The following is a 12,553-nucleotide window of genomic DNA, read 5'->3' as shown; positions in this document are numbered from 1 at the left end:
CCAAGCGAATATTCACTCGAGCTCGATGTCTGAACTAAGCACCGCGCCAACTCCATACTTATCCTCGTAACAGAAAATAGATTATATCTGAGATCTTGAGCTCGAGACGCTCTGAATTAGAAAAAAAGATGAAAGCAATATCATGAACCGGATGGGGTTCTCCACTCCGTCCTACGCCTTTTCGTCATGACGTATCTCCTTAATAAGATGTAGTGGTCCAAACATTGAGGGCAGCAGCGATACTATCAACGAACTAACTATGTATCATAGTATAAACGACCTTATGGGGGCTAATCCCTTCTGGGTATAGTCTGCAGTGGGCTGAGCATCAGTCATTCTACACGTGACTGAACTGAGCATGATCACTGATCTGAGTCCGTGCTGACATCTACTCAGTGAGCCTGAGCCTGAGTACTCATAAAAGCGGCCGCAGATCAAATAGGAAAGCCCTACCTGGCAGGGAAAATCCGGTACGTATAGTAACATACACACATACCCCGGCTGCTCCAGTAGAACCTATGACCTCAGAAGTAATCCAGCTCTATCTCTCCAGATCCATAATGCCTTCCCTGTTGTACATCCTCAACCCAAGGCCCACACATATGCAAGGCGCATAAGCAAATCCACTCACATACACCTCACGCTATGTTGTATGTACATATTCGGTAACCGGCTATCTGTATTACCGGGTCCAACCGATTCTACTCGCACAGCAGAGGTGCAGCATACAGTAGTCACACTGCAGACCGCATCCTCGGACGAATGTCACACTTACCTTGCCCCAAGCCCTGACTTGCGTCGTCTTGGCTAATGCTTAGCCATGGGGTAGCGCCGATAGGGGGTTTCCCGGTTCCATGTTGCACGGTATGTACAAAGTATATTATGCAAGTATGTCCGTGGTTGCGTTGGATAGATATATAGCTAGGCGGGGAGTGTACATACAAAGCGTGGAACTGTTCGTTTCTATTTAGGGTAGAGTAGTGTGATGTAGTATATATGTATATTGTAGAGAAATAATTTATTGCTTATTAGTGTTAAATAGTTGTGCGATATACATAGATGTTGTTCGACTGTTTTAGAATGGCGGGGAGAGTCTCGGAGTAAGGGATCGCGTTACAACTGGATCATTGGGTACTTAGGGCAAGAGGGCAACCTCTAGGGCCTAAAATACTCCGTATACTCCGTATACTCCGTACGACCTGACCAATCCACGAGTCAATTTGCCGATGAGGCAGCTGAGTGTCACTGGGCGTAGCTCAGGTTTTCTCACCGCTACATCCCCGCTGCCTGGCCGGGATCCTCTTTCCATCGATCGTTACTACTAGTATTTTTTGAAGCTGAATTCACAAAGTAGTTTATTTGGTATTAAACTATTTACCTAGTTGATAGGTAATTGGTGATTAGTGATATCATCGGCTTGGGGAGGTATCTCAGCTACCGTCCTGTGTTGCCCTATATAATAAAATATCGGGTGCATACATCCACAGGCGAATCCCAGGGTTTGTGATCCGCACTGTGCATGCATTGGGTATCGTTGTCCGGGGGCGAGTGAATAAAGAAGAATCACTCGAGTCATTATACATGTAAGAAGAGAACAAATGAGAAAGAAATTCTATACACCAGCGAAAAGCAAGCAAGGAGCAAAAAAAAAGCGCATGTACGGAAGCAAAAGCCAAAGAATGTACAAGCACGTGCATGTCTCCAAATCGCAAACCCCTCTAGATTGGATGGCTATCAAGGAAGGAATCTAGACTGGCTAATGGAACAAGACAAATCAGGCATTTATCATCATCTCTCATCATAGTCATGAAGACGGTGTGGAGGTGGTGGTATATTGCCGCGAGAGAGCAAGCCCCGGGACAGAAGAACCATAGGGGGAATATAATATAAGCAAGGATCATCATCAACCACTGTTTCTTACTAGACCCAGGATTGTTGGAAGAAGTTGTCGTCCATGGGCGGGGTGGAACTAGCATCAAAAAGACCGCTAGACCAGATAGGAACGGAGTCCGGCGGCGGCGGCGAGGGAGCGCTGGTAATCGGGGCCGACGTCATGGGCTTGTACGCTGGTATCTGCGACATGGTGTAGATATCCTGCGCAGAGACAGGTTTTGACTCCACGCTCATGCTGACTTGCAGCTGGTGCTCCAGCGCAGCAGTGGACTCATTAGTCGACTTAAGAAAGTCATCGATGTTGATCGAGTCCAGCTCGTTGGATGCCAGGAGATGCGTCTGAGGTAGACCAATCAACGAGGATGCAGAGCTGATGCGGAGATGGTCCATGTCAGACGTTTCGCTCACGCTGTGCAGATCGTGCATGTCATTGCTAGCATGACCCAAGCCTGGAAGCGTCCCAAACTCGTCAGTTTCCGAATTGTCTCCGGATGATGATGGCGGTGGAAGACCCGAGGAGTACGCGGTGTAATCGAAGCTGGCATATGAAGGAGCTTGCGTACTGGTGGTGCCAGGCACGTCGGAGTATAGAGGGAAACTTGACCAGTCGACCGAGGGAGCACCGATGCCAGCAGACCCTAGGGGCATATCGGAATCTGGCGAAGTGAAGGAACATTCTGGGTAAGATTCTTGGAATGCCATGCAGGTGATCGGAGAATTGCTGCTCGTGGTCGGGAAGGAGGCGAAAGAGGAGACGTCAAGTGGAGGAACACTGGTGACAATCTGCTCCAGGGGAAATTTGTCCATGGTTGCAGGGGCAGATATCGGGTTCGACAGCGCATCATGGGATCGGTCTAATGATGGAGCGGGAGGTGCTGGTGTAACGAAGTTGTCGAGGTACGAGTGATCGAGAGGGGCAGGTTTCAAATCGTCTTCGGCGCCCGAAAGATGCGCGCTGTTGGGAGAACCATTTCGCGACGTGTGTTGTGAGGTAGGAAATTCGGATAGGGTGAAAGGATCCTTAATAAAGGTCGACTGGCCTAGCGGCAAATGATCCACCGAGCGACGGGGTAAGTCGGTTGGGTGGTGGACGGAATGCGATCGCGGGATCGTATAAGGCAATCCACATTTGTGAGCCATGTCATTATGCTTGTGGGCAGGTTTATGATGACCGTCGCGGAAAATCGTGAGCGTCGATTCAGATTTGGTAGACGTAAGAGGCGGTTTCCGTGGGGTTTCAATTGTAAGCGGGGGTGGAGGGAAGGCAAGACTGGTTTCAGGCACAGTATCTAGGTGTTCTTTTTTGAGTGCACAAATGCAGCGCTGGCCATGACAGCAGCCACAGCGACCATGGGAAATGCCAGTATGGCAGTCTTCCTTCTTCTTCTTTTCGCCGCAATCACACTGGGTGTGGGTTGTCCGAGACTTGCGTAGGCCGCGGCAGTGAGTACATTGAGAGACTGGGCGGCCTTTTTTGTTGATGTGGGTCAATTGGCGGTCTAAAGGGGGGATTAGCATATATACACAAGGTTGAGATAGCGTCAGATTGGCATACCACTATGGTGACAGCTGCTGACTCGGTGACCCCGGACGCAAGCCTCACAAGCATACTTTTCACCATCGATGAGCATCGCTGCGGTGTTACTGGGAGGTACACATGCGATGATTCGCGAGGGATACCGGAGAAAATAAAAGTTTGGAAATAAAAGAGATCGGTTGAAGAGACCGAGGTATCAAGCCGTCAAGGCGATTGGCAGCGGCTCCTTCGAGAGGGCCGGGCCGAGTAGAACAAAATGAACAAAAGGGTATAATCGTATAGTCGAAGGTCCCAATGCGCGGTGTTCACAGAACGCCGGACTAGCAGTGTAGAATGCCGCTGAGAGCCACCGCACTGTCTTCGATTGGAACAGAAAACAAAAAGAAATCGAAAATCCAAAGGGTATCTCAGGCGCGAGGTAGAGAGAGGGAGGGGGGGTGGTCAGGGATCGGAGAGTAAGAGAGAGGGAGAGAGAGGGGGGGACCAAGCCTACGCACCGTTTGGCGCCGGCCGTTAGACAGGACACCAAGTACCGGTAGTGGCGGCCAAGATGAAAAGCGTTCGATAAAAGAAGACGTTGGACACGCAATGAGGAAGAGAAAAGAGGAAGGGAAGGGAGGCGGGCAGCAGCCGTTAATAACGGGATGGTATGGAACGAGGATTTTCGCTGCGCTACTGGTCTTTGTGGGGGGCCATACTGACATGTATAGAGACGACTGGTATTGTACTTTTACTTGGTTTTTACTGCTTTTACTGCTTTTCCTGCGTTTATTTACTGGTTTTGAATGTAATGGTTGTACATGCTGATATAGAATGGGCTAACAGGTGGTAAATTAACTGTACTATTACTCCATATCACACAACAGATGCTTCTTCGGTTCTTTGACCTGAATCCTTCTGGACTCCACTTACAGGAACCATCGCTGCTAAGAGGTTCCAACGCACATCGTGAGAATGAATTTAGTTTTTCTTCTTTTAATCTACTAGTCTTGTTTCCTGTTCCTCGTTCTCTATTCTCGCTTTTTAAACTTTGCCTTTTTTTCACGCCCAAACTGGCAGCCCCAACCGGGTGTATAGTATGACCGAACTCGTAGCCACTACATGGAATTTCCCTTACAACATACACAAAAATTGGCGTCTAATCTTGACGAACTCACCCCACTTAGCAAAATATGGACCTAAATCTGGGGCCGCATACGGAGTATCCCGACTCATACTCTCTCATACTTACATATGAACATTGTGTTTGTGCTACGGTAACCCTAGTTGCTGGGGCTGAATCTATTATAGGACATAATGTTTCAGGGGTGCGCTTGAGCCAGGTACATGAGGAACTTTCCATAATCCCTGCAAGTTTCCCTAGTTTATCTTTTCATCCATGTCCTTGGCACACACAACTAGTAATGGAAAATGATAGGAAAGAGAAAAGCATCCAGTGGAAGGAGTCCACGTAGGTGTGCATCAAAAGTTAATATCAGATTACGTGCGACAAATACCGAGTACATACAAGTACCATACCAAAATGCATGTCATAGCGCAAAAGCGGGTCGATGGCGTCAGTGTCCCTGCTTCGGGCGGCCTGCAGAGAGTTTGGGCCCTGATCTGCATCTTTTTACCCGCCAATCGCTATCTTGCGGTGGACACTGGGTTTCTTTACGTGGTATTCCGTATGTACAGGTTTTGTTCGTCTTTATCCATCTGTACAGTACAACATATTAAGGTTGAATCATCTGATCTAACATATGATGTATGGAGTCGAATTTGGTTGAATTGCATTACGTTGACCTCTAATCACCCCTTTACATGATTCCACGTAAAAAAACGGTGCTCTGACCTCAACTAGCACATACAACATACATAGCTGGTTATTGCCCCCGAAAAAACCAGATCCGGGTAATAATAATAGCGAATAGCGAGAAAGTATGAGATACTCATACTCTTTGGTTTGACATATCTCAAATGAAGAAATAGCAACTCCAACTTATTTTATGGTAAGCATACCACTATTGACATCAGGCTGGAATAGCTTGATTTAGAAAATCAACTAAATCATTCATCACTCTCAAACTAGTTGTCGGGTAGATGCGAATCTTTCTGTGGCCAATTCCATACTAATATCTGTCTCTGTCCACAAAGAAGACTCTTGAATATATAGGGATGTAGATAACAACAACATAGGAACGTAAGACCCCCACTACTCCCACTAGTTAAGGGTGGACGAGTAGAGTAATCAAGGACTTGTAGCACTAGGTTTTCAGAACGATGAGTTTATAGTACTATGAGGAAAATCACCTGACTGATCTCGCGCATCAGATCAATATCAGTGTGAACGAGTCCGATGACATTCGACGGTCTTGAGAGCATGATTGATACTCACTGCCCCCTGGAATAAAGTGGCATGGCATGGGTGCTAACATCGTTTTGTACGTGGTAGTTCATCCGAAGCCGAAGGGGAAATAGTATTAATCCGTTCGACACGCAGAAACGAAAGGCCGTCCTCCGTGCGATCATCAAAAAAGACTCGGGGAAGCAAACAACTGTATATAGCTTCAAAATAATATCTAATTCCTTTGAAACTTCTGTACAAATGTTGTTGCTTAATGCGGCGCTCTCCGCGCTAGCCCCCTTGAAAATCACCCCCCACGAAATTTTAGTTAAAACTTCACTTCTTGCATCTCGCGTCCTACACTATCTTCTCTCCATCCCCCGGAGGCCCGCTTTGCCCACAACCCATCATTTTACTTGAGGTTTTCAGTTTCATCCCACACAATGAACTCTCGCGAGCAGTCTGATATGCCTCCGGCGCCTTCTTACCCGTCTCCTAACGGTGCGCAGATGGCGCAGGGTGTGCCCTCGTATTATGGCAACCGCCAAATGACCACCGACGAACTGCTGTCCGCAGAACTTTCGCGTGATGCGTCCGGTCCAGGTCTCGGCGAAACAAACAACGGTGTTCATCATGGCCAGTCCATGGTGTTGGGTTCCTCAAACGCTGCCGACATGGGTCGAACCTCGTCGGAGGATCAACACCAGCATCAGCACATGCTCCAGTTCCCCCCAAGTCAACAGGTTGGCGTCGACCCCAATCACGACTTGAGCTATGGCGAACAGAGTGCGCGCAAACGATCGAAGATCTCAAGGGCCTGCGACGAGTGCCGGCGAAAGAAAGTACGATAATAACTCCCCCAAACGCGACTGTGAAACCTGAAAAGCTAAGACGCGTTTTCTTTTACAGGTTCGATGCGATGCAAGCTCAGAAACCGGCCTTGAAACATGCTCCAACTGCAGACGCCTCGGCGTTGTGTGCCAGTTCAGTCGCGTCCCGATGAAACGCGGCCCTAGTAAAGGGTAGGAACAACAAGTGCACCACTACAAGAATCGCCAGCGCTGACAGAGACACAGGTATATCAAAGAACTTGCCGAGCGACTCCATACTCTAGAGAACCAGATGCAACCAGGGATCGTGCAGCCTGACGTGCCCTACCAGTCCATGAACGAGGTATCGCTACCGAGAGGGTACCAGGATTTCGCTTCGCCGGTGGAATCGACCTCGGGCAATCGCAAGAGGACTTACTCGGTCTTCGAAGGTCTTCCCAGTTCCTCGTTTGCACAACCTTCTTTCAACGCTCGCGTATCGCAAAATGCCTTCGACGCGTCCGAGACAGCGGCAGACCCGTACAACCCAGCCGTCGCCAACGGTAGCGCACCGAGACCTGGTAATCTGTTCTGGAGCCCCACGGGTCATGAGAATGACCTCCCAAGCGGCCTTGAGATGACGGATTTGCCAAAGCATGAAGGTGATGATGATATGACACCGGTGACTTTGGATGAAGGAGCTCTTGATGCGTACGTGCAATGTGTAATCCTCGTAATTACGAGAAACTAACCTCATACCGGATTGCAGTTACTATCAGAAGATTCACACCCTGCTGCCAATTCTTCCCCACACCAAGGAGCGAACGTTGGAGCTTTTGCACCAATGCAATCGCGAGGCACAGGAAATTTTCTGCCATGCGTTGTACAGCGTTACTCGCACTGACATGTCTCGTGTGGCTGGCAATTTCGAGAAGATTAATGGCTTTGATAATGCTCAGGATCTCCTCATGTTCCACACTCGCCAGCCATTGATTATCCATACAACCCCCGTCAACCTAATCTGGCTTCAATCTCTTTTGCTGATGATCATCGACTGTGACACGCGTGGGCCGGATAATTTTGTTCTCAAAGATGGTATACCCAAGGGCAGCCTAGTCCAAGCCGCTAACAAGCTCGGATACGATTTGGCCAAGAGCCAAGGCCAGCTCAAGAACAAGCGATCTGTAGATCCCGACGTCGACTCGGATGCCAATCTCACCCGGCGAAACTGGGTGTCTTTGGTCATCTTGGCCCGGTGGTATGCTATGAGTGTGGCAGATGCTACCGTTCTGGGGGGTCATGAGATTGGCGGCCGTGAAGATGCAAGGGTTGTTGGTCAAATCACAACCGGAATTGCGTGTATGTTGATCTTCCTTGGTTTACAATTTTACTGTTTCACTGACCCTTTTCGCTCCAGCTTACTCGACATTCCTCTCGGAGATGGTCACTTTGGTCAATGTCGACCACAACGTCTGCCAGACTAACTCCGGCCTGGGTCGTATCATCGGCGCGAACCTAGTCTCGTCTCTGGAGCGTCTAGCGGAGATGGAGGACATATTCCAGATCCACGAGCTACCCGAGAACTCTACCACTCGCCCACTTTACGAAAGCCTCCAAGCACAACTTTACTGGACCGTCCGTTTGCTCATCAAGCGTCACGTCTTTGTATACAGCCCGTACGAGATCATATTCTGCGCGCAGGAGGTAATCAACGAGATGCACAAGTCAACCATGCAATCCCGCCTCCCATCCCCCTTTGATCTTCACAGTCTCGCGCTCGCTTCAATGACTCTTCTCGAGGCGACCATTCTCCCAGAACACGCAAGCGAATGCTGGGCTACCCTCGAAAAAGTTGAAGAGATCCTCGACTACCGCTCCAAGCGTGCAGCAAAGGGTTCCGAGTTCGACAATATCTTCAGCACCCCGGAATGGGATGCCAAGATCCGCATCTTCCTTGAGTGGCGCCGTATCAAGTCCCAGGAGAGCCAGCTCCAGGAAGCTGAGCTCGGCGGTCTCGCCAAGTCCCAGCAGCCTGTGATGGGCCCCAATGAGCAGCGTTCTCTTCAGCACCTTGCTGATCTTGCTGTCGGCGCCGAGGGCTCGGTTGGTCAGAACGCGCCGTCCACGCCCCCGCCAGGTATTTCCAATGAGCATGGCGAAACGGAGCAGAATATCGCTCCTCAGTTGGCCCAGTCGCAGAGCGGATCGGGTCGTGTTGTTGTTGACTTCACTATGCTCACTAAGGAGGGCTACCTGAACGTCTTCTCTGGGTTGATCTACCGTCGTACACGTTGAGTTGTTTCGCGATCAAGCCCCGTCTTCTCCGCTTAATCCTTGTGTCTACTTTTTTTGTCTGAATAAAGGAGGCCCCTCAGAAATCGTTTCTCATTATGTAATATTTGCGTTGGCTGGGCTTCCCTATGGCTCAGGCTTCGATGATATCTTTTATATCTTATGTTGTAGTCGTTTCTCGGTCAAAAAGAGGGGATCTAGCTCTTGAATGGAATATCGTTTATATATGATCTATATATGTATCCAATTCCAGGCGCGAGGTGGCTTACCCAAAGAGTTTCGAAATTTCGAAATTACCGGTTCGATGCAAACTCAACAAACAAGGCGACTGTCAATTCTCTCCTGCATCTCGCTGCCGTTTCACCACAGACTACGACTTTTACCAGGGGCTGTCTAAGGCTCGGCTGACGGGAAAGCCTCTATAGTACTGCGTAGGGTTTTCCTTATCCCACCTTTACTTACGACCACGCTACTATTCCTGTTGCTTTGACCTCCCCGTATAGACACTACCTCAATGAGTCAAATAGCTATGCTAATCTTGAATAGTTCTTTGCTAGTGTGGAAGTACCCCACATGGAGGATGAAGGCTTTGACAGGCCATTCGGATTTATCGTCACTGGCCAATATCTTGCTATTCACTATCACGGCAACGACTTCGAGATATGCAGAGACTACCATGCGCGTGGTGCTTTGTTCTACCTTTCCGACGACGGAGAAACGATAATTCACAATCGCACATATGTCGGCGCTCTCACTGACTATCCCGACTATGAAGGAGACGTATTTTACATCCGCAATGGGTCGCGGTACCTAGCCCAGGACGGGCAGTGGACGGACCACACCCATGACGCTATCAAAGTCCAAATTGACCCAGCGGGAGACTATGGCGATGCCGAACCTCCCATTCCCCCGTCAATTTCAAATCCTGTCGTTGATCCGGGCAATCCTATTTCCGCGGACGGAGTCGATCTTTACCACCCCGATAAATGGTTTTCGTTATATCCCATTACCGGCGATAGTATCTGGTCCGGTGATGCTGGGGAGCTGGAAACCAAGCTATATTTTGGTGGAAATCCGTACAGTGATGGGAGGTGTTTTCAGCTCTCTGAACATGATGGGAAGACACGGATCCGCTCCTATGAGGGTAAATATCTGGTCGTTCTGATGGAACCTAGTATTGCCGCGTACCTGGATGAAGGCTGCAAGGGACATACTAGGTTCGATCGATGTTCTCGGTGCAAGCTCCATTACACTATTGGATATAGTTCCGAGCCGGACGGGGGTCTTTTTTTAGTTCCGAGGGGTCTGCCAAGCATGTTTGTCCTGAATGATGGTCTTTTCTACTATAAAGTCGATGTTCTTAAGGGTAGTTATTCAGAGGTAAAGCGCGTTGAAGACATGGATGATGCGTCATTTTTCCAGTTTGTCGCCTGAACATCACATACACAATGAAGATCGAGTTGATTTTCTCCATATAGCATGACATGACAAGACAAGACATGACATGGCATGTTATGATATGATATAAACTAGGAAAATAAGATACTAGGAACATAAGATACGGTATTCCAGAGAACAAGCGAATAGCAGTCATCCCTCATTGCCTTTGTCCGAATGCAAATCGTCTCCATGTTCCATCTACATCCTCGCACAGAGTCATGAAACTGTCATCGTCAATCAACTCGGACATCCAGTTCTCAAGAAAGGCAATGCGCTCAGCTGTTGGTGAAGAAAGATACCGGACAAGATGGTCTTCGGTCATGGTGGGTGCTTCGTCGTTTGGATTGCTAGCCGGATTATGGTTGCAGTTCAAGTTAGTTTGCTTATTCTGGGTTTGCGATGTATCCTGAACGCTAGGTACTTGAGATATCTGTTCGGCGGATTCACAGACCGGAGCTGTGTTTTGGGAAGCAGGGGGCTCTTCATAGAGCAATAATGGCTGGCTCGCCTCGGGGCAAGCATTTGTTTGGGACAAGAGTTGGGAATCCGGATCGGGCAAATTATAATGATCATTGGGTTCGACCTCAAGATGAGGTGGATGAGGTTCTGGGTCTTTGTTTGGCCTAGTGGGTTGCGAAATTGGCGGCGGAGCTGACTGGGGATGCTTCTGCGCTGCTCGAGACAAGCTTGCAGCGTGCGGCTTTCTTGCAGTTGGCTTTGAGAAGGGCAGATCTCGCTTAGGAGGGAGCATCTGGTTTAACTGGTCGACGTCATGGATTGCAGATATGGTGGAAAGCTGAGAGCTTCGTGGCTCGGGTTCCTGGTTTGAGATGTGTGCGAGAGCAGATGCATGCAGTGGTTGAGATAGATCTACCGGTCCCATGCTTTGGGATGGGAGGTTGAGAGCTGGCACAGGGCCCAATCTGGACACAGGGTGTGAAATAGTACTTGCGGGAGAAGATGCTCGAATGGGTGCTATCGAAGTCAAAGTGTGAGATCGCTGCTCGAGCGATGGTCAGAGGAATCGTTACATACTTGTCCTTCCAGACCCCAACGCTCCCGTGGGGTAGAAGTGGACTCCATTGCTGCTAGTTGAAGTTGCCGCCGTATTTGCAGTCCGGGGGGCAATTGAAGAGAGATGCCCCGACGTCCATGATGACACTGAAGGGAGTCGTTGTATTGCTGGGACTGGTATTTTGCCTTCTGTCAATGGACAGTTGATTTCGCCTAGAAGAGTCAAGGCCATGAAGTAGTCACGCTCTGTTGTGAACTTGATCTGAAACCGACGAATCTGCAGAGTTACAGGACGGTTTAGTTAGGAATCACCACCCAAAGTGATATCAGAATATACACACATGTGTTTCACCGTGAGGATACTTGATTGCAAGACAAGGCGACTTTACTACGACAGCAAAGTGTGACCTTGGGGGTGGAATAAGCCGGGCCTGCATTCCTGCCATGCGAGTGAAGAATACGAGATCAAGCTGCTCCTAAATTCGATAACCCAGATGTTCAGCATTACTGACTCTTGTCAAGCTTTATGTGTAAGTGAAGTGTACCAGGATACCATCACCTCGAACCACTTTCTGAATCATCCTCGATGGCACAGATCCGGAATCGAGAAACTTCTCAAAGATGCAAGCGAGGTCTCCATTCCCAGGGACATGATTCCAGGTCAATGGACCGACATGGTCGATGGCAGTGGTTGTATGAGAGAACTTGGCAATGGCTAAGCGAAGGACCTGAGGAGGGATGATGGGTGGCTGTAGATGCTGCATCCTATAGACTAAGAGAAATTCACAAAGAGTAAAGGCCGAGGAGTCATCAATGGATATAATATAGATGAAGAATGAGCGTGGTGGCTAGTGAAATGATGTTCATGATGAGGGCGAGATTGAGAGAACTCTCCGTCAGCACTCCCACTAATTAGCATTGCCCACCCCATTACCATGTATAACTAGAGTGTAGCTAAACCACTTGCTGTAAGATTAATGTATGTCTTGCCTTGTATCTCATTCCAAAATATTTAAATTCTTGAAAGTCATGTTGAGACTCGAAAAGATATGACTGTTGCCCTAGGAACACTCTATGTAAACTTTGTCAGCTTCGTTGGTTGAATCATTCCAAAAGAAAACATGAGCATAGAATACAATCAGGACATGAAGACTGATCATTGTTTCTATTGTTTCTATTGTGTCTGTGGACAAAATAACAATTATTGAAGAATGTGACAGCCTGAGGCCCCAATACATACAT

General features: G+C 48.6%; 4 protein-coding genes across 4 annotated transcripts; 2 read left to right on the top strand and 2 right to left on the bottom strand.

Annotated features, from left to right (window-relative positions):
- Window positions 1–1,920: 1,920 nt before the first annotated feature.
- Window positions 1,921–3,524, bottom strand: LCP9604111_6744 (copper fist DNA-binding domain-containing protein; the record flags this gene model as incomplete). Its single annotated transcript, XM_039074699.1, has 2 exons — window positions 1,921–3,392; window positions 3,449–3,524. The coding sequence occupies 2 exons, from the start codon at window positions 3,522–3,524 to the stop codon at window positions 1,921–1,923; spliced, it is 1,548 nt and encodes a 515-aa protein (XP_038927383.1).
- A 2,675-nt stretch (window positions 3,525–6,199) lies between these two features.
- Window positions 6,200–8,860, top strand: LCP9604111_6743 (putative C6 finger domain protein; the record flags this gene model as incomplete). Its single annotated transcript, XM_039074698.1, has 5 exons — window positions 6,200–6,598; window positions 6,666–6,778; window positions 6,833–7,276; window positions 7,335–7,924; window positions 7,983–8,860. The coding sequence occupies 5 exons, from the start codon at window positions 6,200–6,202 to the stop codon at window positions 8,858–8,860; spliced, it is 2,424 nt and encodes an 807-aa protein (XP_038927382.1).
- A 570-nt stretch (window positions 8,861–9,430) lies between these two features.
- On the top strand, window positions 9,431–10,291 carry LCP9604111_6742 (uncharacterized protein; the record flags this gene model as incomplete). Its single annotated transcript, XM_039074697.1, has 1 exon — window positions 9,431–10,291. The coding sequence occupies one exon, from the start codon at window positions 9,431–9,433 to the stop codon at window positions 10,289–10,291; it is 861 nt and encodes a 286-aa protein (XP_038927381.1).
- A 163-nt stretch (window positions 10,292–10,454) lies between these two features.
- LCP9604111_6741 (uncharacterized protein) lies at window positions 10,455–12,075 on the bottom strand (the record flags this gene model as incomplete). Its single annotated transcript, XM_039074696.1, has 4 exons — window positions 10,455–11,272; window positions 11,333–11,588; window positions 11,653–11,787; window positions 11,857–12,075. 4 exons carry the CDS (start codon window positions 12,073–12,075, stop codon window positions 10,455–10,457), a joined length of 1,428 nt encoding a protein of 475 aa, XP_038927380.1.
- Between the last annotated feature and the right edge of the window lie 478 nt (window positions 12,076–12,553).

This window comes from Penicillium roqueforti, assembly GCF_015533775.1.
Source record: "Penicillium roqueforti strain LCP96 04111 chromosome Unknown scaffold_18, whole genome shotgun sequence".
Lineage (NCBI taxonomy): Eukaryota > Fungi > Ascomycota > Eurotiomycetes > Eurotiales > Aspergillaceae > Penicillium > Penicillium roqueforti.
Note: the sequence above shows the minus strand (reverse complement) of the source record. Positions and strands in the feature narration are given on the sequence as shown.